The sequence below is a fragment of the Pseudophryne corroboree genome, chromosome 4 (genome assembly GCF_028390025.1).
Source record: "Pseudophryne corroboree isolate aPseCor3 chromosome 4, aPseCor3.hap2, whole genome shotgun sequence".
Lineage (NCBI taxonomy): Eukaryota > Metazoa > Chordata > Amphibia > Anura > Myobatrachidae > Pseudophryne > Pseudophryne corroboree.
This window is the reverse complement of record NC_086447.1, coordinates 612664472-612689736: the sequence shown is the minus strand read 5'-3', so window position 1 is coordinate 612689736 and position 25265 is coordinate 612664472. Positions and strand designations below refer to the sequence as shown.

At 45.7% G+C, this 25265-nt stretch overlaps 1 protein-coding gene across 1 annotated transcript in view; it reads left to right on the top strand.

The window, feature by feature from the left end:
- TRIM67 (tripartite motif containing 67) overlaps nucleotides 1-25265 on the top strand; it is a 310592-nt gene that overhangs the window by 212137 nt on the left and 73190 nt on the right. The window contains exons 6-7 of the mRNA XM_063917642.1: nucleotides 5420-5577; nucleotides 7151-7289. Coding sequence (XP_063773712.1) covers nucleotides 5420-5577; nucleotides 7151-7289 — 297 coding nt within the window. The remainder of the gene's footprint in view (nucleotides 1-5419; nucleotides 5578-7150; nucleotides 7290-25265) is intronic.

The following is a 25265-nucleotide window of genomic DNA, read 5'->3' as shown; positions in this document are numbered from 1 at the left end:
AGTTTTCGGTTTGAACACACCACACTCAAATCTAACTCTCTCTGTACATGTTACATCTGTGTCCCCCCCCCCCCCCCCCCCCCCTCCCAGTGCAGCATGGTTCTGCCCATTAGTGTGCTTTATTGGTTTGCTAAACTATGGGTTGCTTTATGTCAAATGTATTTGCTATGCTTTTTTTTTATCATTTTGTTACTCCAGTAAACTTGTTTTACCATCCATTTAGTTTATAAACTGCTAATACTGCAGTTATTTTAGTTCATTTTTAATTAAAATTCATAATTGTACTAGTAACCACCTACAGAATGTCGCCTTCTCACTCACAACTGTAGTTTCATGCAATGATTTCATGTTTTATGTGCAGGCCAATGACAGCTGTAATCAGCATGTTAATTAACAGGCCTATTTATCACAGACAGAAAGCCCTAAAATCCTGCCAAAATCGCAAAATATGACTAATTGAATATATCTGGACTTAGGCAGAGGAGAATTCCTTATAAAAAAGTTTTTTGTTTTTTTTCAAATTTACTTTTATTGAAGCATGACAAAATATAACTTTATGAAGTTAAATGCTTATTTTATAACACTGGTCTTGGTAAAATACACCATACAGTTTTATTAAGAAATAAAATTCTGCAAAAATATTTTCAGATGGATTAGTCCCTAAAACATTTGCATGAAAAAAACACATATTTTTTCATTCACGCTACTGTAAGTTTTTAAATAAATAGGCTTGAGGGACATTTAACCTGGCCCACTAATATAGGAGAATTAACATAAAATGACTTTGACAGGTGCAGTAGACTACGTATTGCAGATTATGTGGCTCACAACAGGTATGACACAGCCTACAACTGTTAGGTCGTTAAATTTCTACATTTCATTCCGGAGCCATGATGAACAATGCGAACCAAATGTAGTATTAAATGCTGCGTCTTTTTGTCCTAGAACAGGGCCGAAACTAGGGGGGGGCTAGGGGGGCAGGCGACCTGGGCGCCGGATTGGAGGGGGCGCCGAGACCCCCTAACACCCGCCGCGGCACTTCTTTGTAAACCCCCTTCTCCCTCCTCCCGAGTGCCCAGCTCGGGAGGGCGGGGTTTCGCGGAATGACGCGATTGCGTCGTGACGTCACGGCGCAAACGCGTCATTCCACGAAACCCCGTGGAATATATATATGTGACTCCGGCCAGTGCGGACGGCGGGACAGGCTACACTGTGCACAGATGTCGCGGTGCTGCCTATTAGGAAAGCTGCTGCTGCAGCTGGGAGGAGCGTGCGAGGAGCGTGCGAGGCAGTCACCGGCCCGGGACTGTGTGTGCGTGGTGATGATGACAGTGAGTGGAGTGGAAAGTCCCTGCACACAGCCGTCCCACTCACTGCAGCCTATACACAGGAGGCAGCCAGTGACATCACATCGCATTCACGAGTGCAACCACAGCACACTCACTGCTGCAAGTGCAGCCAGGGCTCATTAGTGCTGGCCTGTCTGTGAGAGAGGGGGTAAGTGACACAGGCAGTGACGTCTGTGAGGTGCAGTGGCCACTGGAGTACAGCACACCCCCATGCCAGCTCTCACAGGTGCAACTATGCTATGCAAAGACAGGGATTTCTCTCTCATTATTACACCCTAGTCACTGTCTTAGCATGTCTCCTTATGAACTATCATCACAACTAGGTGCCACATTGGAAACAATATAATTGTAGTTCTGAAGATGCTTCTGGCTTTATGTCTGACTAAACTTTTGATTGCAATGAAAATCTGCTGTAACCTGACAGTGGCGGATCCTAGATACCCACCAGGTGCAGGTTGTTAGCAACACGCCAAGCAGGCCATGGGAGCCAGCATTCCGAAATGATTGGGACTGCACAGGTAACACAAACGTTTGCTTGCCAACATTTGCTACAAGTTGCCTATATTGATACAGGTTTTAAAGTAAATGTTTTCTTCACGATACTTGACATCTGTTTGATTATACGTTGTTGTTGGATTTGAAAAAAAACCTTTGGAAATTGCATATAAGCCTCTTTTTCTTGCGGCCCACACCAGACTTAGGGGTCTATTTATATAGCAGTGAAAAGAGTGGAGAAGTGAACCTGTGGAGAATTTGCCCATGGCTACCAATCAGCTGCTTCGTACAATTGTATAGTATGCAAATTATAAATGTTACTTCAATGCTGATTGGTTGCCGTGGGCAACTTCTCCACTGGCTCACTTCTCCATACTTTTCACTGCTTCATGAGTAGACCCCTTAAACCTTGATTATTCGGCCCAGTTGGGATTTTGAGTTTGACATGCCTGGCTTACAGGTCTATTCATACAGAAAACGAAAACAGTATTGCTACTTATCACTATACATCGCATCGCTTCGATGCGATGTATAGCTGTAATAAGTAGCAATTCATGTATACTCACCCTTCTGACGATGCACTGCGGTGTCTGGGGCTCCTGCGGTGAGGTCATCTCCATATAATATATATAATAATTTTATTTATTTATTTTAAATTGTTTTTTTTATTATTTTTATTTATTGTAAAAAAAATAATCTTTTTTTTTGGGGGGGGGGGGGGGGGGGGTAGGGGGGGTGTCAAATGACTACCTTGCCCCGGGTGACAAAAATCCTAGTTTCGGCCCTGCCTAGAAGGACTAAAGAATCCATGCTTCAGAAAGGGTAATATCTTTACAGTGAGGTAAGATCTAACAAATCAGTTTAGTTCATTCAAATGCATTGTTATAGTCTTAAACTTCTCACTGACTAGATGAAGTTCTAAATTTGAACGTACCTTGAAGACTAAGGGGTCTATTCATAGAGCAGTAAAAAGCCCTGTTATGCACTAAACAGGGCTTTTCTCTGCTCCCTCTAATTCCTGTAGCATCTTACCGCCCCTATAGCAGCTGTTTACTCTACTGTGCTCCTGTCCCGGCAGTTGAATCGCAACACCATTCTAATGAATGGTGATTGCAATTCATGTAGGCCCCTGACATTGTAATCGCCATTTCAGGATGGTGTTGACTGGCAGTAGAATGGAGAAGGGCAGCGGAGACTGCTGTCTCCCCGCCCCTTTCTCGGATGCCGGCCAATCAGAGGAGGCCAAGGCATATGCTGACTGTCCGCCCCCGCTGCCCCGATAACTTCGTTGTCACTGCTCTCCTCCCCCGCTGCTGCTAAAATGTGACCCGACCCGGTTCACATCCTCCTTACTGCCCTTTCCCAGCTGTTTGGCAGAGAGCTCGCACTCAACCCTGTGTCCCGCCGCTGGAGCGCTGTTTTCCCAGCCGATATATGAAGAGTGGAGAATGGAGAAGCCGGGGTCGCGGGTCAGCCGGATACCGCATCGCATCAGGGAACAGGTAAGTATTAGTGAATTGCATTAAACATATGAAAAAAACACCTGAAATACGAATGCGATGTTTAGTGAAAAGTTAAACCTAAACATCGCATACTTACATGAATAGACCCCTAAACCTTTTACTTAACAGTAGCCCAAGCCGACAGATCTCTGTGTATACACAACTCTGTATCATACTTAGGGGTCTATTCATGCAGCAGTGAAAAGCCCTGTTTTGCGTTAAACAGGGCTTTTCTCTGCTAACCGCAATTCACAGAGCCGGTTACCGTGGAGAAGTCTCTGACTTCTCCAGCGGTACCCCCGCTCTGTGCCTGAATCGCATCACCATACCTTTGTATGGTGAGTGCAATTCATGAAGGTGCGGAAAGCTCTGCTTTCCGCTTCTCCATGGAGTTCAGGTTCGCCATCTCATGTTTTCGTTTTCTACATGAATAGACCCCTAAGGGGTCTATTCATGCAGCAGAGAAAAGCCCTGTTTTGCGTTAAACAGGGCTTTTCTCTGCTTACCGCAATTCACAGAGCAGGTTACCGTGGAGAAGTCCCTGGCTTCCCCAGCGGCACCCCTGCTCTGTGGCTGAATCGCATCACCATACCTTTGTATGGTGAGTGCGATTCATGAAGGTGCGGAAAGCTCTGCTTTCCGCTTCTCCATGGAGTTCAGGTTCGCCATCTCAGGACGGCGTAACCTGAACTGTAGTGCGGAGACATCAGGGAAGCTCAATGCTTCCCTGATCGCTGCTCTGCACCTCGCGCTGGCTCCGCCCCCGACCTCCCAGCAACCACTGCGGCCGGCCGGGAGGTCAACACCCTGCGCATGCGCAAAGGGACCCGCCGCTGGACCCCGCGCATCGCTGGGAAGGACCGCTGGAGAAGACCTCACCGCAGGAGCCCCAGACACCGCAGCGCATCGTCGGAAGGGTAAGTATACATGAATTGCTACTTATCACAGCTATACATCGCATCGAAGCCATGCGATGTATAGTGATAAGTGGCAATTCTGTTTTCGTTTTCTACATGAATAGACCCCTTACCAACTTCAGAAAGATCCCCTCTGGGAGATCCTACGAGAGGAAGAACCAGGTGGAGGGGCACCATGAATTGCAACATGACAGCCCCACCCCTGTGTTATTTTGCCAGCATTCCTGGCTATGTATTACAAAGGGGCAGGGCTGCAATGATGCTATCTGTAGTGAATCATGTTATCACTACCACTAGTCCCACCCACTTCTCGGGGTGGCCAGGGGATGGTTGCATGATGTGGGAGGGTGTTCCGGGAGACTCCCCCAAAATCATGAGTCTGCTGGTAGTTTCGGGAGAGTGGGCCTTGTATAGCCCTGGACCCAATAATGTCTTAATATACCATTCTTACATAGCAGACTACTGCTGTCAATCTATAAATAAATAACAGCATGGATTTGGTTGACTTCATTTATCTATTTATATACCAAGCATTTGGAAAACGAATTGGCAGTAAGAGTAGTGTTTCCAATACCAAATCATTCCCTTTTTTATTTTATTTTACAGAATACTATAACACAGCATCATGGAAAATATATTGTTAAAAGAAAAACTTATAATTTAGTACATACATTTGTAAAATTAGATGCATGCCATATATAATTTCACAATTATTCTTTTTTATTATTATTTTTGCTCCATCTTAAGTGTTTATGGTGTCGGTGGTGGTGGTGTGGGATACAAATTAGTATTTTGCTGTGCTCACAAAAATGGCTGCATCTCCAGAGAAACGGTTTGATGGAAACGTCTGGTTGATAAGGAAATACTGCATCTGTGGACAATTTCATAGAATGAAACGTTTCAGATTGTTTGGAGAATGTGTGATGATTAAAGGTTATACAACTATGCAATGGAAAGAAATCCATCAATGCAGTTTTTTACTCCATTTTAAAGCATCAATATAATTATATTTAGACAGGTTGTTACTAGACTATCAGTACAGGATAGCATATAATTTGTTCAGGAGTGTCTGTGTGGCTTCAAGAAACACCACGCTAAATCATCTCTGTACAACTGCTGGAGGGGGAAGGGCAGAGTTACACTAATCTATATTCAGTTCCCGTTACAGTGCCCCCAGTACCATTACTGCAGCTGGAGAAATGCTGCACTAGAAATAATAGTGTTACTCTGGCTTGGAGAATGCCACCCTTTGCCCACAATCCTGTGGAAGGATATATTCTGGAACTAGATGATGGCGATGGTGGTCCATTTAGGGTAAGTAAGGAAATTTTATATTCAATGTCATTGTAATGTAATGTATGACAATGAAGTACAGTGCTTCTTAGTTTTAGCAATCTAATACCACCCTCACTTATCACTAGGTATATCGTCTGGACAAAACACACATTCACATGTAATACCTTATGCCACTCCAGATGGTTTTGTCTTCAGTAGGGAGGCCAATCCTCGGATCGGCGGGATCCCAGGATTCAGGGCCAAAAACGTCCGGGATTCAATCCCAGGATTGGAAGCTCCAATCCCGGGGATTGAGGGATCAGCGTTGAGCGTCCTCAGGGTGCTCAGACGCTGCCCGGCTTCCTCCTCCCAGCTCCCCAGCGCAGCGTGACGTTCAGTGAGAGGTCACGCTGCACCGTCACCTGCCGCCGGGAGAGAGTAGATGATGTTTCCCACCCGCCCGGTGGATATCTGGTGAGTTATGTGTGCAGGGCGGGCGGGACGAGGGGGCGACCATATAGCGAAAATCCAATCCTGGGAATCCCAAGATTGACCATTTTGCAATCCCGAAACCCGGGATTGAAAAAATGGCCCAGGTTTGGCCTCCCTAGTCTTCAGGCTTTATTCTACAGAATTCCGCCCAGTCGTATGTGCATCAATCCTTGCATTTTACTGCTGAGATAATTTACTTAGCACTGATTTTGCTAAGTACAGTGAGTACTAGCTGCTTTTTCATGTATCCAGTGGAGTCACAAGAGGGAGTCACTCTCTGAGAGGTGACACCAAAATGCCGGGTCCTCCTAAGTGACAGCAGCTAAATTCAGCTCTGTAACATTGTGTGCAGCACTTGTCAAAGTGTAGGAGCTGGCAGTGCAGCCACACATGTCTCCTTGGGCAGCCCAGCATCCCCGGAGTGACTAAATGGGTTGGTCTATAAGGCCATGGCCCCTTCACTCTAGGCCATGCCCCTTTTTGACTACGTGTGCCACAGTTGCACCCTGGAGTCTTTTTCTACCGTACTGGGTGTCTGGGAACCCAGTGATGCCGCTGCATGTAGGTCACAAATTTTAGACTGATTTATTTTTACATTGCAATTTAAATTTAATTTTGGCACACTGCACCCAAATCTAGATCTCTCTGCATAAGTTACATCCAGTGGTGGATTTAGACCACTGGATGTAACTTGGACACCGATTTGGGCCCCCCCTTTTTTAAACAATCCCTCCAAGTCCGTGTTTGCTAAATCCCCCATCACCCTTTCCTTCAGTCAGTGTATGCCAAAATACCCCCGCCCCCCCACCAGTCAGTCAATGTATGCCAAATCTCTCCCTCTCCTAGTCAGTCAGTGTATGCCAGATCTCCCCCACCTTAGTGTATGCCACCACCACCCCCCTCAATCACTAGTCCAGGGTTTTCATGCCATCTAGCCGTGGCTAGTTGTATTGTGCAGTACAAAAAAAAAATCTATCTATCTACTACTTTGGTGCAAAGATCACCTTAAAAAGTGCATATTACATCCACCATAAAAATATATTTTACATATATTATAACATGCGTTTATAACAGAAGAAGAAATAAATTTTGTTTGTCTTTGTTGCTCTATAAATTTTAGGAAGTTTATGTCGGAAAAGAGACTTTATGCACAATCGATGGTCTTCACTTCAACAGCACTTACAATGCAAGAGTCAAAGCATTTAATTCAACTGGCCTTGGGCCTTACAGCAAAACAGTCGTTCTGCAGACATCTGATGGTATGTTCTGATCACAATTAAAAAGTTCTATATGTGATAGGGGAACCGGTATTTATGTCGACAGTAAGTAGGTCGACACTGTCTAGGTTGACCACTGTTGGTCGACAGTAAGTAGGTTGACATGGTTTCTAGGTCGACAGGGACTCTAGGTCGACATGACACAAGGTCAACATAAGTTTTTCACATTTTTTTTATTTTTTTGAACTTTTTCATACTTTACAATCCACGTGGACTACAATTGGGAACGCAGCGGCAGCGGAGCGAGGCCCTTGCCCGAAGCCACGAGCCATGCAAGGGGACACTGTGCACTAATTGGGGTTCCCGGTCACTGGAGAAAACGACACCAAAAAAGGTAAAAAAAACTCATGTCGACCTTTTCTCATGTCGACCTAGTACATGTTGACATAAAGCCCCTGTCGACCTAGAACCCATGTCGACCTACTTATTGTCGACCAATAGTGGTTGACCTAGACACTGTGGACCTAAGTCTAATCTACTAAACATTCCACACCCCTGTGATAGGTAATAATAAGGTTTATGCTGTGAAACTATACTGGCTACATATTGTACATTTCTTTTTACTAAGCTTAATTATAAGGTGTGTTCTCTGGATCTAGTATTATGTGCTATGGATTGTATTAACATGAAATCTGTGTTCTAACTAAGGCCAGCGTTTTCTTACCCATGTTTTCTTGTTCCAATGTTTCCTGAGGCAGACAATGGTCTTATACTGCTTTGCTGAATAATTCCTATGCTTGCCTTACTCAAATGAAGCAAAGTCATAGTCAATGCTCCAGATTTAATTATAAATTATAAACTCCACCTGTGATTTAATGAGCACTTTGAGTATATTTAACAGTGTGGTTACATCCACGCAAAAAAATAAAATAAAAAAGAAATCATGCAAATATTACTTTTCACACTTCTGTGCACTCCCATTCACTCCAACATGCTTGGCATCTGTGTTACCTTAGCCTATTCTTTCCAAAGTACTCAAATTAGAGTTTAGAGTTCTGTAAGTGTTTGCATGATAAAATTCTCTGTAAAAGACATTCCTGTCTAATAAATGCATGGTTTACTGAATCGCTAAGTGAAAAGATTTTAACGAAACCTCTGCAGTATACAAATTTGTTACAAACATAATATATTTCTGTACATGTTAATACACAATTACTATTTATTTGTTGAATTGAACGGATTTTAAATAACAAAACAGTGAATGCATTACAGGGGTATCCAACATGCGGCACTCCAGCTGCTGGAACTGCACATCAAAGCATGCCCTACCACAATTTTAACATGCCCTAATAGTAAACTTGTTGCAGGCCATGCTGGGATGTGTAGTTCCACAGCAGTTGGAATGCTGCAAGGTGAATACCCCTGAGCAGTATTTGCAAAAATGTGGGCACTCTTTCAGGTGGTATTTTAACACTATTTTAAAGGCCTTCTTTGACTTTGGCCTTAAATTAAGCCAGATGAAGACAATTTTAGTTTTGAAATTTCAGACCCTTCTTACGTCTCAGTATGTTCTACCTACACTCATGGAAGCCAACTTTTTAAAGCGAGTGGGGGTTCTCACCATACACCATACAGCTCAAAAGCCTATACAGGGACTTGACTACATGCAGCACAAATATTGGGTTGCAGGAGCATCCACAGAATTGACTCCTACATCTACAATCAGCAACCATGGGCTCTTCTGAGCAGCTGACTGAGGACTTGATAGTTGACTGTTAAAAAACAGAAAAGGCTTTATTAAAAATATATCTAAATGTTTTAAGTTTTACATTTCCTCTCCCTCTCTTTGAGACATCATTAAGTAATTAAAGTTAACTTTAAAGACCAGGCAAAGTCTGGAGATCTCATTGGAATCTGTGATGGAACTACTCATAAACTAGTGAGATATACAGAGTTTTCCAGTAGCCCCATGTCATAAGTCAACATTTAAACTATACTAAACATTTCTTGGATACAACTCAAAAAAAGGAAAATTAAGTTATAGAGTGCACATATATATGCTCTTGTAGTAAATGTTGATAAATAACACGTACATTTTGTTAGCAAAATATTTAAAAACTAAAAAGTGAAGAGTAAAAAAGAAGAACTAAAGGTGTGTACACATGGTGAGATGTTTTCTTGCGATTTTGACTATATAGTCAAAATCGCAAGAAAAGTTAGTGCAGATCGCAAGGTGAAAGTCAACTTGCGATCCCGATGCAATACCGATGAGCAGTCCCGTGAGGTCAGTATCGCAAGCCGGGATAGACTGTGCAGGCACGTCAATTTTGACTATCTAGTTTAAAAGTATAGTCAAAATTGACAGCCAAAATCGTACATAGCCAGTACCGCAAGCACAGTCGTCTATGCTTGCGATACCAACCACAGTCCCTATCGCATAGTGAGAATCGGGGTTAGCCCGAATCTCACCGTGTCTACACACCTTAAGTGATTTAAAACCCAATATATAAATATGTCATGTTTTAGTTTGCACAAGTTGTGTTACTTTCTTTTTAACTTGAAACATGTAATTTCACCAGGCGATGTGCATCTATCTATCTATCTATCTATCTATCTATCTATCTATCTATCTATCTATCTAACCTGTCGGCCTAACTCTCTCTATACACACCAATCTACTGTGTTTGCTCTATATATATATATATTAGAGATGAGCGCCGGAAATTTTTCGGGTTTTGTGTTTTGGTTTTGGGTTCGGTTCCGCGGCCGTGTTTTGGGTTCGACCGCGTTTTGGCAAAACCTAACCGAATTTTTTTTGTCGGATTCGGGTGTGTTTTGGATTCGGGTGTTTTTTTCCAAAAAACCTAAAAAACAGCTTAAATCATAGAATTTGGGGGTCATTTTGATCCCAAAGTATTATTAACCTCAAAAACCATAATTTCCACTCATTTTCAGTCTATTCTGAATACCTCACACCTCACAATATTATTTTTAGTCCTAAAATTTGCACCGAGGTCGCTGGATGACTAAGCTAAGCGACCCTAGTGGCCGACACAAACACCTGGCCCATCTAGGAGTGGCACTGCAGTGTCACGCAGGATGTCCCTTCCAAAAAACCCTCCCCAAACAGCACATGACGCAAAGAAAAATTAAAGAAAAAAGAGGTGCAAGATGGAATTGTCCTTGGGCCCTCCCACCCACCCTTATGTTGTATAAACAGGACATGCACACTTTAACCAACCCATCATTTCAGTGACAGGATCTGCCACACGACTGTGACTGATATGACGGGTTGGTTTGGACCCCCACCAAAAAAGAAGCAATTAATCTCTCCTTGCACAAACTGGCTCTACAGAGGCAAGATGTCCACCTCATCATCATCCTCCGATATATCACCGTGTACATCCCCCTCCTCACAGATTATCAATTCGTCCCCACTGGAATCCACCATCTCAGCTCCCTGTGTACTTTGTGGAGGCAATTGCTGCTGGTCAATGTCTCCGCGGAGGAATTGATTATAATTCATTTTAATGAACATCATCTTCTCCACATTTTCTGGATGTAACCTCGTACGCCGATTGCTGACAAGGTGAGCGGCGGCACTAAACACTCTTTCGGAGTACACACTTGTGGGAGGGCAACTTAGGTAGAATAAAGCCAGTTTGTGCAAGGGCCTCCAAATTGCCTCTTTTTCCTGCCAGTATAAGTACGGACTGTGTGACGTGCCTACTTGGATGCGGTCACTCATATAATCCTCCACCATTCTTTCAATGTTGAGAGAATCATATGCAGTGACAGTAGACGACATGTCCGTAATCGTTGTCAGGTCCTTCAGTCCGGACCAGATGTCAGCATCAGCAGTCGCTCCAGACTGCCCTGCATCACCGCCAGCGGGTGGGCTCGGAATTCTGAGCCTTTTCCTCGCACCCCCAGTTGCGGGAGAATGTGAAGGAGGAGATGTTGACAGGTCGCGTTCCGCTTGACTTGACAATTTTCTCACCAGCAGGTCTTTCAACCCCAGCAGACTTGTGTCTGCCGGAAAGAGAGATCCAAGGTAGGCTTTAAATCTAGGATCGAGCACGGTGGCCAAAATGTAGTGCTCTGATTTCAACAGATTGACCACCCGTGAATCCTTGTTAAGCGAATTAAGGGCTCCATCCACAAGTCCCACATGCCTAGCGGAATCGCTCCGTGTTAGCTCCTCCTTCAATGTCTCCAGCTTCTTCTGCAAAAGCCTGATGAGGGGAATGACCTGACTCAGGCTGGCAGTGTCTGAACTGACTTCACGTGTGGCAAGTTCAAAGGGCCTCAGAACCTTGCACAACGTTGAAATCATTCTCCACTGCGCTTGAGACAGGTGCATTCCACCTCCTATATCGTGCTCAATTGTATAGGCTTGAATGGCCTTTTGCTGCTCCTCCAACCTCTGAAGCATATAGAGGGTTGAATTCCACCTCGTTACCACTTCTTGCTTCAGATGATGGCAGGGCAGGTTCAGTAGTTTTTGGTGGTGCTCCAGTCTTCTGTACGTGGTGCCTGTACGCCGAAAGTGTCCCGCAATTCTTCTGGCCACCGACAGCATCTCTTGCACGCCCCTGTCGTTTTTTAAAAAATTCTGCACCACCAAATTCAAGGTATGTGCAAAACATGGGACGTGCTGGAATTTGCCCATATTTAATGCACACACAATATTGCTGGCGTTGTCCGATGCCACAAATCCACAGGAGAGTCCAATTGGGGTAAGCCATTCCGCGATGATCTTCCTCAGTTGCCGTAAGAGGTTTTCAGCTGTGTGCGTATTCTGGAAACCGGTGATACAAAGCGTAGCCTGCCTAGGAAAGAGTTGGCGTTTGCGAGATGCTGCTACTGGTGCCACCGCTGCTGTTCTTGCGGCGGGAGTCCATACATCTACCCAGTGGGCTGTCACAGTCATATAGTCCTGACCCTGCCCTGCTCCACTTGTCCACATGTCCGTGGTTAAGTGGACATTGGGTACAACTGCATTTTTTAGGACACTGGTGAGTCTTTTTCTGACGTCCGTGTACATTCTCGGTATCGCCTGCCTAGAGAAGTGGAACCTAGATGGTATTTGGTAACGGGGGCACACTGCCTCAATAAATTGTCTAGTTCCCTGTGAACTAACGGCGGATACCGGACGCACGTCTAACACCAACATAGTTGTCAAGGCCTCAGTTATCCGCTTTGCAGCAGGATGACTGCTGTGATATTTCATCTTCCTCGCAAAGGACTGTTGAACAGTCAATTGCTTACTGGAAGTAGTACAAGTGGGCTTACGACTTCCCCTCTGGGATGACCATCGACTCCCAGCAGCAACAACAGCAGCGCCAGCAGCAGTAGGCGTTACACGCAAGGATGCATCGGAGGAATCCCAGGCAGGAGAGGACTCGTCAGAATTGCCAGTGACATGGCCTGCAGGACTATTGGCATTCCTGGGGAAGGAGGAAATTGACACTGAGGAAGTTGGTGGGGTGGTTTGCGTGAGCTTGGTTACAAGAGGAAGGGATTTACTGGTCAGTGGACTGCTTCCGCTGTCGCCCAAAGTTTTTGAACTTGTCACTGACTTATTATGAATGCGCTGCAGGTGACGTATAAGGGAGGATGTTCCGAGGTGGTTAACGTCCTTACCCCTACTTATTACAGCTTGACAAAGGCAACACACGGCTTGACACCTGTTGTCCGCTTTTCTGTTGAAATACCTCCACACTGAAGAGCTGATTTTTTTGGTATTTTCACCAGGCATGTCAACGGCCATATTCCTCCCACGGACAACAGGTGTCTCCCCGGGTGCCTGACTTAAACAAACCACCTCACCATCAGAATCCTCCTGGTCAATTTCCTCCCCAGCGCCAGCAACACCCATATCCTCCTCATCCTGGTGTACTTCAACACTGACATCTTCAATCTGACTATCAGGAACTGGACTGCGGGTGCTCCTTCCAGCACTTGCAGGGGGCGTGCAAATGGTGGAAGGCGCATGCTCTTCACGTCCAGTGTTGGGAAGGTCAGGCATCGCAACCGACACAATTGGACTCTCCTTGTGGATTTGGGATTTCGAAGAACGCACAGTTCTTTGCGGTGCTTTTGCCAGCTTGAGTCTTTTCATTTTTCTAGCGAGAGGCTGAGTGCTTCCATCCTCATGTGAAGCTGAACCACTAGCCATGAACATAGGCCAGGGCCTCAGCCGTTCCTTGCCACTCCGTGTGGTAAATGGCATATTGGCAAGTTTACGCTTCTCCTCCGACAATTTTATTTTAGGTTTTGGAGTCCTTTTTTTACTGATATTTGGTGTTTTGGATTTGACATGCTCTGTACTATGACATTGGGCATCGGCCTTGGCAGACGACGTTGCTGGCATTTCATCATCTCGGCCATGACTAGTGGCAGCAGCTTCAGCACGAGGTGGAAGTGGATCTTGATCTTTCCCTAATTTTGGAACCTCAACATTTTTGTTCTCCATATTTTAATAGGCACAACTAAAAGGCACCTCAGGTAAACAATGGAGATGGATGGATACTAGTATACAATTATGGATGGACTGCCGAGTGCCGACACAGGTAGCTACAGCCGTGGACTACCGTACTGTGTCTGCTGCTAATATAGACTGGTTGATAATGAGATGTAGTATGTATAAAGAAGAAAGAAAAAAAAACCACGGGTAGGTGGTATACAATTATGGATGGACTGCCGAGTGCCGACACAGAGATAGCTACAGCCGTGGACTACCGTACTGTACTGTGTCTGCTGCTAATATAGACTGGATGATAATGAGATGTAGTATGTATAAAGAAGAAAGAAAGAAAAAACCACGGGTAGGTGGTATACAATTATGGATGGACTGCCGAGTGCCGACACAGAGGTAGCTACAGCCGTGGACTACCGTACTGTACTGTGTCTGCTGCTAATATAGACTGGATGATAATGAGATGTAGTATGTATAAAGAAGAAAGAAAAAAAAACCACGGGTAGGTGGTATACAATTATGGATGGACTGCCGAGTGCCGACACAGAGGTAGCTACAGCCGTGGACTACCGTACTGTACTGTGTCTGCTGCTAATATAGACTGGTTGATAATGAGATGTAGTATGTATAAAGAAGAAAGAAAAGAAAAACCACGGGTAGGTGGTATACAATTATGGATGGACTGCCGAGTGCCGAGTGCCGACACAGAGGTAGCTACAGCCATGGACTACCGTACTGTACTGTGTCTGCTGCTAATATAGACTGGATGATAATGAGATGTAGTATGTATAAAGAAGAAAGAAAAAAAAAACACGGGTAGGTGGTATACAATTATGGATGGACTGCCGAGTGCCGACACAGAGGTAGCTACAGCCGTGGACTACCGTACTGTACTGTGTCTGCTGCTAATATAGACTGGTTGATAATGAGATGTAGTATGTATAAAGAAGAAAGAAAAAAAAAAACACGGGTAGGTGGTATACAATTATGGATGGACTGCCGAGTGCCGACACAGAGGTAGCTACAGCCGTGGACTACCGTACTGTACTGTGTCTGCTGCTAATATAGACTGGTTGATAATGAGATGTAGTATGTATAAAGAAGAAAGAAAAAAAAACCACGGGTAGGTGGTATACAATTATGGATGGACTGCCGAGTGCCGACACAGAGGTAGCTACAGCCGTGGACTACCGTACTGTACTGTGTCTGCTGCTAATATAGACTGGATGATAATGAGATGTAGTATGTATAAAGAAGAAAGAAAAAAAAAACCACGGGTAGGTGGTATACAATTATGGATGGACTGCCGAGTGCCGACACAGAGGTAGCTACAGCCGTGGACTACCGTACTGTACTGTGTCTGCTGCTAATATAGACTGGTTGATAATGAGATGTAGTATGTATAAAGAAGAAAGAAAAAAAAAAAACACGGGTAGGTGGTATACAATTATGGATGGACTGCCGAGTGCCGACACAGAGGTAGCTACAGCCGTGGACTACCGTACTGTACTGTGTCTGCTGCTAATATAGACTGGATGATAATGAGATGTAGTATGTATAAAGAAGAAAGAAAAAAAAAACCACGGGTAGGTGGTATACAATTATGGATGGACTGCCGAGTGCCGACACAGAGGTAGCTACAGCCGTGGACTACCGTACTGTACTGTGTCTGCTGCTAATATAGACTGGATGATAATGAGATGTAGTATGTATGTATAAAGAAGAAAGAAAAAAAAAACCACGGGTAGGTGGTATACAATTATGGATGGACTGCCGAGTGCCGACACAGAGGTAGCTACAGCCGTGAACTACCGTACTGTGTCTGCTGCTAATATAGACTGGTTGATAAGGAGATGTAGTATGTATAAAGAAGAAAGAAAAATAAAAACCACGGGTAGGTGGTATACAATTATGGATGGACTGCCGAGTGCCGACACAGAGGTAGCTACAGCCGTGGACTACCGTACTGTACTGTGTCTGCTGCTAATATAGACTGGATGATAATGAGATGTAGTATGTATAAAGAAGAAAGAAAAAAAAAACCACGGGTAGGTGGTATACAATTATGGATGGACTGCCGAGTGCCGACACAGAGGTAGCTACAGCCGTGAACTACCGTACTGTGTCTGCTGCTAGTATAGACTGGATGATAAATAATGATATAAAAAATATATATATATCACTACTGCAGCCGGACAGGTATATATTATATAATGACGGACCTGCTGGACACTGTCTGTCAGCAGAATGAGTTTTTTAATTTTTATAGAATAAAAAAACACCACACAAGTCACACGACGAGTGTACTTTTTCAGGCAGACATTCAATCACAATATACTATACTGGTGGTCAGTGTGGTCAGGTCACTGGTCACAGTGGTCAGTGGTCAGTCACACTGGCAGTGGCACTCTGGCAGCAAAAGTGTGCACTGTTTAATATGTACTCCTGGCTCCTGCTATAACCTATAACTGCTCCCCAGTCTCCCCCACAATTAAGCTGTGTGAGCACAGTCAGATATTATACATAGATGATGCAGCACACTGGGCTGAGCACAGATATGGTATGTGAGTGTGACTGAGTCACTGTGTATCGTTTTTTTCAGGCAGAGAACAAGAACAGAACGGATTATTAAATAATAATAAATTATAAAACTGCACTGGTGGTCAGGTCACTGGTCATCAGTCACTAGTATAACTCCTCCTAAGCTCCAGTAAGTAAATGAAGTGTCTCACTCTCACTCTCCTATCTATTTTAATTTCTAAACGGAGAGGACGCCAGCCACGTCCTCTCCCTATCAATCTCAATGCACGTGTGAAAATGGCCGCGACGCGCGGCTCCTTATATAGAATCCGAGTCTCGCGATAGAATCCGAGCCTCGCGAGAATCCGACAGCGTGATGATGACGTTCGGGCGCGCTCGGGTTAACCGAGCAAGGCGGGAAGATCCGAGTCGCTCGGACCCGTGTAAAAAAACATGAAGTTCGGGCGGGTTCGGATTCAGAGAAACCGAACCCGCTCATCTCTAATATATATATATATATATATATATATATGTGTGTGTCCGGTGTCAGCCGGCACTCACAACCTAAAAACAACTTGCTCCGGTGCCCGTATGTAAAGCATAGTACAGGTCCAGTAGTAACGGCACTCGGAGACCATAGAAAGTGAAAAAAGCCCCGTCCTCAGAATGTACACAGCAACAAAAACAAATGAACAAACTTACCCACTTAAATAGAACCCCACACCGCCGGCGCCGCCATCCTTCACTTCTGCCACCGCGTCCACTTCACCCAGCTGTATCCGCCGCTTCATTTCCGGACACAGGGCTAACGGTTACCTGGGTAACACAAGCATACGTTCCACCAAGGACCTGCGCTGCGTTCCACGGCTAGCAGGCGTGGGGAACTCAGTTAGGGGGGAATCTGCGGGGGGGAGAAAAAAGAGATAGGAGGCGCCAACATTAAACATCAATATAAGTACTGTGCACCAATGCAACAGTGCACAGCAACATAAAAAACAAACAATGCACATACATATATAAATATACAAAACCGTTAAAGAAAAACTGGGACAGTGTGCAGTAAAGACACCAGCAGCAAATAAGTACATCTTAATACAGCGTTTCTAAATATATTGAAACCTTGTATGGAAAACAATAAGCAGTACAAGAGAACTTATGCCTGATACTCAAAAGGATTCACAACTATACCAGTGTGTTCCAATTTATTTTTTCGTTAAGTCCACCTGGATATATAGTACCTAATCTGGTGATCCAACGAGCTTCCTTAATCAGTAATGTTTTGGCTCTATCCCCCCCACGTAATGACAGAGGGACATGATCGATCATAAAATATCGAAGGGATTCTAAAGAGTGGCCTGCCTGTTTAAATTGTTTAGCCACAGGTTGGTCAACCTGTTTGCCCTCGAGAATCAATTTAATTGCCGACCTATGGGCAGCCATTCGTTCAGAGAACTTACGAATGGTTTGCCCAACATAAAACAGTCCGCAAGGACATATTATGATATAGATAACATAGGTAGTGGAACAAGTTAGAACAAATCTGATATCATACTTTTTCTGGCAGTGAGGGTGTTGAAAGGCTTTGCAGTTAAACATAAAGCTGCAGGTAGTACATCTGCTACACTGGTAACAGCCCGGTGATTTATATATATAGCTCTCTCCTGGAGTAGATGGGCACCTCCAAACACACAGCAGCCAAGAAAACAGCTAACCAGTCCAGGGTTTTCATGCAGTCTAGCCGTGGCTAGTTTTATTGTGCAGTACAAAATTCAAAACATAAAAATAAATCCTAGCCCATCTGGGCAATAACTAAACATAATAGATTCCCTCTCTCAGGGTGGTAGGACCTAATGCCCCTACCACAAACACAGGTATATGCACAGTACTGTCACAACTGAGGGCCTGAGCTGACGGGAGACAGCCTCAGTTGTAGGGGTTGAGATGTAACGGAACCTGGGAGGTTGTATCAGACCCCTAGACATGTAAGTAACATGTAGAAGAACTGCCCGAAGGCGTGACCACGACAACCAGGGTAAAAGTCAATGATGTTTATTTATGACAAACTCCGTAACACAGCAGCAGTAAAAAGAAAACATAAAAATCAGCAGAGGATAAATACAGTTCCTGGGTACTACAGGTTGGCAAGGGCCACAGGGCTCTGGTAGTGTGAGATAGTTCTTATAATCTTCTAGTTGGAAAGTCCTTACCAGGCCCGACTGTAGCAATGGAGATAGCCCAGGATCGTACCAGCTGGTGTTTCAGGAAAAGCTGGGCTGCTGTAGATAAAACGGCTGCTGTGGGTACTGGCTGGAACCAGACTGATGTTGGCACGGAGTGGATACTGGCTGGAACCAGTTAAATAATAAATGTAGCTTGAGAGCGATGAAATATGAAAGTGATGTTTGGAGCTTGAGAGCGGTGAAATAATAATGCCGGTGATAAATAATAATCTGCAGAAAAGGGTACCGGCACTTTAAGAAGAGCTGACCTCTGCTGGAAGCTGGATGCTGAATGTAGGTGGATCTGTAGCTGGAAGCAGATGAATCCAAATGGATAGGAGAGTCAGGCTACACCACAGGTGGAAATGCTGGTGCGGGTCTCTTTAGTGGAAGTGTGGAGATAGGAGCTGGAACCTGGAAAACAACCACAGGAGAGAGACAAACTGGAACTAGGTTTGACAACCAAAGCACTGACGCCTTCCTTGCTCAGGCACAGATTACTTATACCTGCAGCAAGGAAGGGATTGGCTAGGCAATTATGCAGATTAACATTGCAAACAGCAGATTGGTGGAAATTAACAGATGACAGAATCCAAGATGGCTGCGCCCATGCAGACACTTGGAGGGAAGTTTGGTTTGTAATCCATGTGGGAATTAAAACAGTAATGGCGGCGCCGGCCACAGGAGACAGGAGACGCCAGACTAATAAGTGCACACCTAACCACGCGGGCACAGCGGAGGCCGCGGCTGACGTAATCACCACTCTGACATTCTACATGTAGAAACTCAGGAACAGCGGCGGAGGCCGCGGGAGACGCCATTCCGGATGTAACAGGCGTTGCGGTGACCGCGTCTCAGAGTGACAGGAGAGGAGGCAGGAATGTGGACATCAGTATAACAGATGGGATCCGGTCCTGGAACGCTGAGCCAGCCTTAGGAGGCATCTGAAGGGTAAGTAATGGCATCCAGATACCCGGATCGTGACAGCAAAACCCCCCCCCCCCCCCTTTAGGAGTGGCCCCAGGACACTTCTTTGGCTTTTGAGGAAACTTGGAATGGAATCTCCGGACCAGGGCAGGAGCATGGACATCAGAAGCATTGGTCCATGAGCGTTCCTCAGGGCCGTAACCTTTCCAGTCAATAAGATACTGTAGTTGACCGTAACGGTGACGTGAGTCCAGGATCTTGGCCACTTCATACTCAACGCCTCGTTGAGTTTGGACTTTCGGAGTTGGAGGAAGTGAGGAATGAAACCGATTCAGGATCAGCGGTATCAACAGGGAAACATGGAATGTCCTGGGTATTTTTAAGAAGGGAGGTAACTGAAGTCTGTAAGCAACAGGATTGATGACTTGCTCAATTTTGAAAGGACCAATGTAGCGAGGTGCAAACTTCATACTGGGAACTCTTAACCTCAAATTTTTCGTGGATAACCATACCCGATCACCCACCTTGAGAGCAGGAACCGCTCTACGCTTCTTGTCCGCAAACTTCTTATACCTGAACGATGCCTTGAGCAGAGCTGCTCGTACACTCTTCCAGTTGTTTGCAAACCGATGCAAGGTGATATCCACTGCTGGAACAGAAGTTGCTGGGAGCGGTTGGAATTCAGGGACTTTAGGGTGGAATCCAAAGTTGGTGAAGAATGGTGTTGAAGAAGATGAGGAATGATACTGATTGTTATGACAGAACTCGGCCCAGGGAAGTAATTGAACCCAGTCATCTTGAGAGGAAGACACATAGATGCGGAGGAAGGCCTCCAAGGCTGATTCACCCTCTCAGTTTGACCATTGGTCTGAGGATGGTAAGCCGTGGAAAACTTTAGTTTGACTTGGAGGACTTGACATAAACTTTGCCAGAATTTGGCTGTGAATTGGACTCCTTGATCTGAGATAATTTCTTCAGGAAGACCGTGAAGTCGGAAGATCTCTTGTATGAACACTTGAGCCAACTTGGAAGCTGACGGAAGACCGGTGAGAGGAATGAAGTGTGCCATCTTGGTGAACCGGTCAACTACCACCCAGATGGTATTGAACTTGTTGCACATGGGTAAGTCTGTAATGAAATCCATCGACAAATGGGTCCATGGTCGACGGGGAACGGATAGTGGAACCAGTTGCCCCGCAGGCGACTGGCGGGATACTTTATGTTGGGCACACTTTGGGCAAGATGCAATAAACTCCATGACGTCCTTTTTCAGAGTTGGCCACCAATAGGACCTAGAGATAAACTCCAGGGTTTTTTGGATACCTGTATGTCCGGCAAAACGGGAAGCATGGGCCCAATGCATGAGCTTCTTCCTTAGCACCGGCTTCACAAAACTTTTCCCTGGTAGGGGCGTAGAGTCCATCCCTACCGTGGAGTATGCCAACGGATTGATAATAGGATGCTTGTCTGAAGACTCTGACTCATTTTCTTGCTCCCATGAGCGGGAAACGGCATCGGCCTTGCGATTCTGAGAGCCCGGACAGAACTGGAGTTTAAAGTCGAACCTGGAAAAGAAAAGTGCCCATCTGGCCTGACGAGGGTTGAGACATTGTGCGCCTTTCAGATATAAAAGGTTCTTGTGGTCTGTAAGTATGGTGATTGAATGAGAAGCTCCCTCCAACAGATATCTCCACTCCTCTAGAGCGAGCTTGATGGCTAGCAACTCCTGGTCGCCAATGGCATAGTTGCGCTCCGCTGGGGAGAACTTCCGGGAGAAGAAACTGCAAGGATGTAAATGGCCATCTTTAGCCCTCTGAGATAACACTGCTCCTACTCCAACGGAGGAGGCATCCACCTCTAAGATGAAAGGAGAGTCGATGTCGGGCTGTTTCAGAACTGGTGCAGAGATGAACCGTTGTTTTAAGAGATGAAAAGCTTGCGTAGCTTCTTCAGACCACTTGGACGGGTTAGCACCCTTCTTAGTTAAAGCAGTAATAGGCGCCACAATGGTGGAAAAGTCTCGTATAAACTTTCTGTAATAATTGGCGAACCCTAAGAACCTCTGGACCCCCTTGAGGGTTAAGGGTATCGGCCAATTCTGGATTGCTTGTAGTTTCTCAGGATCCATATCTAGCCTGGAACCGGACACAATGTAACCTAGAAACGTAATGGACTTGACTTCAAAGACGCATTTCTCTAATTTGCAATAGAGATGATTGACACGGAGACGGGACAGAACCTCTTTTACCCAAAACCGATGTTCCTCTAAATTGTTGGCAAAAATGAGGATATCATCTAGATAGACCACGACATGACGGTATAAAATGTCTCTGAAGATCTCATTGACAAAATGCTGGAAGACAGCTGGAGCATTGCTCAATCCGAAGGGCATGACGAGGTACTCATAATGTCCGTCACGGGTGTTAAAGGCGGTCTTCCACTCGTCACCCTCACGGATCCGGATGAGATTGTATGCACCTCTCAAGTCCAGCTTTGTGAAGATGGTAGCTCCGCTAACTCTATCAAAGAGCTCAGTAATCAGGGGTAGTGGATAGCGGTTCTTGATGGTAATGTCGTTCAGACCTCTGTAGTCGATGCACGGACGCAGACCACCATCTTTTTTCTTTACGAAAAAGAAGCCTGCGCCGGCTGGAGAAGAGGAAGGTCGAATGAACCCCTTTGCTAGGTTCTCTTTAATGTATTCCTCCATAGAATGTGTCTCAGGCAGAGACAACGGGTAAGTTCGGCCTCGAGGTGGAACCTTCCCTGGAACGAGATCAATCGGGCAGTCCCATTCTCTATGAGGAGGAAGGATATCAGCAGAAGCTTTACTGAACACATCCGTGAAATCTTGATATGGAGGAGGTGGAACATCAGACGACCTGGGGGAGGAAGAACAGACAGGCAATACTTTAAACAAACATGTCTCAGCACAGGAGGAACCCCATGACAGAATCTGCGTAGTCGTCCAATCAATAGATGGATTGTGAAGACGGAGCCATGGAAGGCCCAGGACCACAGGATGTGTGGCTCTTGGAATCACTAAAAAAGAAATAAATTCGGAATGAAGAACTCCCACTCTCAGACGAACTGGTAGAGTCCTTAGAGAAATAACTGCATCAAAAATCTTGCTGCCATCCACGGCAGTTAAGGAGATGGACGAAGGAAGTCTCTCGGTGGGTAGGGACCACCGTTTAACATAGGCTTCGGTAATAAAGTTCCCAGCTGCTCCGGAATCAAGGAGGGCAATGACGTTCCGATAACGTTGAGCAACTTGAAGCGAGACTGGAAAATTACAATCATGAGGAGATGGAGAGGAGATCATTACTCCTAGCCGGCCCTCTCCTTGGCGAGCTAGGATTTGGAGTTTTCCCAGACGGTTGGGACAGGCATTGATGATGTGAGACGGAGCTGCACAATAAAGACAAAGAGACTCAGAGAGACGTCTTCGGCGCTCAGCAGGAGTTAGACGAGAACGGCCAAGTTGCATGGGCTCATCTTTAGATGGTGACAGTTGACGAGGAGGAGGAGCAGAAGATTTTGGAGCAGATGATCTTCCACGCTCAGTTGCTCTTTCTCTGAAATGTAAATCAACTTTCGTGCAGAGTGAGATTAGCTCATCTAACTTGGAAGGTAAGTCTCTGGTAGCTAACTCATCTTTAATACGCTCAGATAAGCCATGCCAAAATGCAGCATACAGGGCTTCGTCGTTCCATGCCAGTTCGGATGCCAGAATCTGGAACTGTATAAGATATTGTCCTACAGTACGTGATCCCTGGCGTAAACGGAGAATCTCAGATGAAGCTGAAGTTACCCGGCCTGGCTCGTCGAAGATACGCCTGAATGTTGACACGAATGCAGTGTAGGAGGATAGCAGGGTGTCGGACCTCTCCCATAACGGTGATGCCCAATCAAGGGCTGAGCCACTGAGAAGAGAGATAATGTAGGCAATTTTAGTATGGTCACTGGGAAAATTGCCAGGTTGTAGCTCAAAATGAATTTCACACTGGTTGAGAAATCCCCTGCAGAATCTTGGAGATCCGTCAAATTTTGCTGGCGTTGGAAGATGAAGACGGGGAGCAGAAATGGGTAAGGTGGGTGGGGTTATAGCTGGAGTCACTGTGGTTGACGCACCGGACGCGTCTGATCCACGGAGGGTTGTCTGAATCCCATCCAGCCGAGTAGAGAGATCCTGGAGACAGCGGATGATGTGGCCCTGTGCAGCCTCCTGATGTTCAAGTCGGGCTGCCAGTTCTTGCATCGGCCTGGCCGCTTGATCCTGGTCTCCGGCTGGATTCATATGGTCAGTGCTTACTGTCACAACTGAGGGCCTGAGCTGACGGGAGACAGCCTCAGTTGTAGGGGTTGAGATGTAACGGAACCTGGGAGGTTGTATCAGGCCCCTAGACATGTAAGTAACATGTAGAAGAACTGCCCGAAGGCGTGACCACGACAACCAGGGTAAAAGTCAATGATGTTTATTTATGACAAACTCCGTAACACAGCAGCAGTAAAAAGAAAACATAAAAATCAGCAGAGGATAAATACAGTTCCTGGGTACTACAGGGTGGCAAGGGCCACAGGGCTCTGGTAGTGTGAGATAGTTCTTATAATCTTCTAGTTGGAAAGTCCTTACCAGGCCCGACTGTAGCAATGGAGATAGCCCAGGATCGTACCAGCTGGTGTTTCAGGAAAAGCTGGGCTGCTGTAGATAAAACGGCTGCTGTGGGTACTGGCTGGAACCAGACTGATGTTGGCACGGAGTGGATACTGACTGGAACCAGTTAAATAATAAATGTAGCTTGAGAGCGATGAAATATGAAAGTGATGTTTGGAGCTTGAGAGCGGTGAAATAATAATGCCGGTGATAAATAATAATCTGCAGAAAAGGGTACCGGCACTTTAAGAAGAGCTGACCTCTGCTGGAAGCTGGATGCTGAATGCAGGTGGATCTGTAGCTGGAAGCAGATGAATCCAAATGGATAGGAGAGTCAGGCTACACCACAGGTGGAAATGCTGGTGCGGGTCTCTTTAGTGGAAGTGTGGAGATAGGAGCTGGAACCTGGAAAACAACTACAGGAGAGAGACAAACTGGAACTAGGTTTGACAACCAAAGCACTGACGCCTTCCTTGCTCAGGCACAGATTACTTATACCTGCAGCAAGGAAGGGATTGGCTAGGCAATTATGCAGATTAACATTGCAAACAGCAGATTGGTGGAAATGAACAGATGACAGAATCCAAGATGGCTGCGCCCATGCAGACACTTGGAGGGAAGTTTGGTTTGTAATCCATGTGGGAATTAAAACAGTAATGGCGGCGCCGGCCACAGGAGACAGGAGACGCCAGACTGATAAGTGCACACCTAACCACGCGGGCACAGCGGAGGCCGCGGCTGACGTAATCACCACTCTGACATTCTACATGTAGAAACTCAGGAACAGCGGCGGAGGCCGCGGGAGACGCCATTCCGGATGTAACAGGCGTTGCGGTGACCGCGTCTCAGAGTGACAGGAGAGGAGGCAGGAATGTGGACATCAGTATAACAGATGGGATCCGGTCCTGGAACGCTGAGCCAGCCTTAGGAGGCATCTGAAGGGTAAGTAATGGCGTCCAGATACCCGGATCGTGACAAGTACTTATTGTCATTAAATCACAGTGTCTCATAATAGGCCTTCTGCCTGTTTCCCTATGTGGTGAGATCCTGAGCCAAGCCCTGATCCAGCCTCTTAAGGGTGTACTCACTAATTATCCTGCTCTCAGGCTGAAGGCCTAAAGACTCAAAATGGGCCTAGTGGATGGAGCCTTCCCTTCTCTCTCACATCCACACCCCAGGAACCCTCATCTGGCTTTTATAAAAAGCACAAAAGC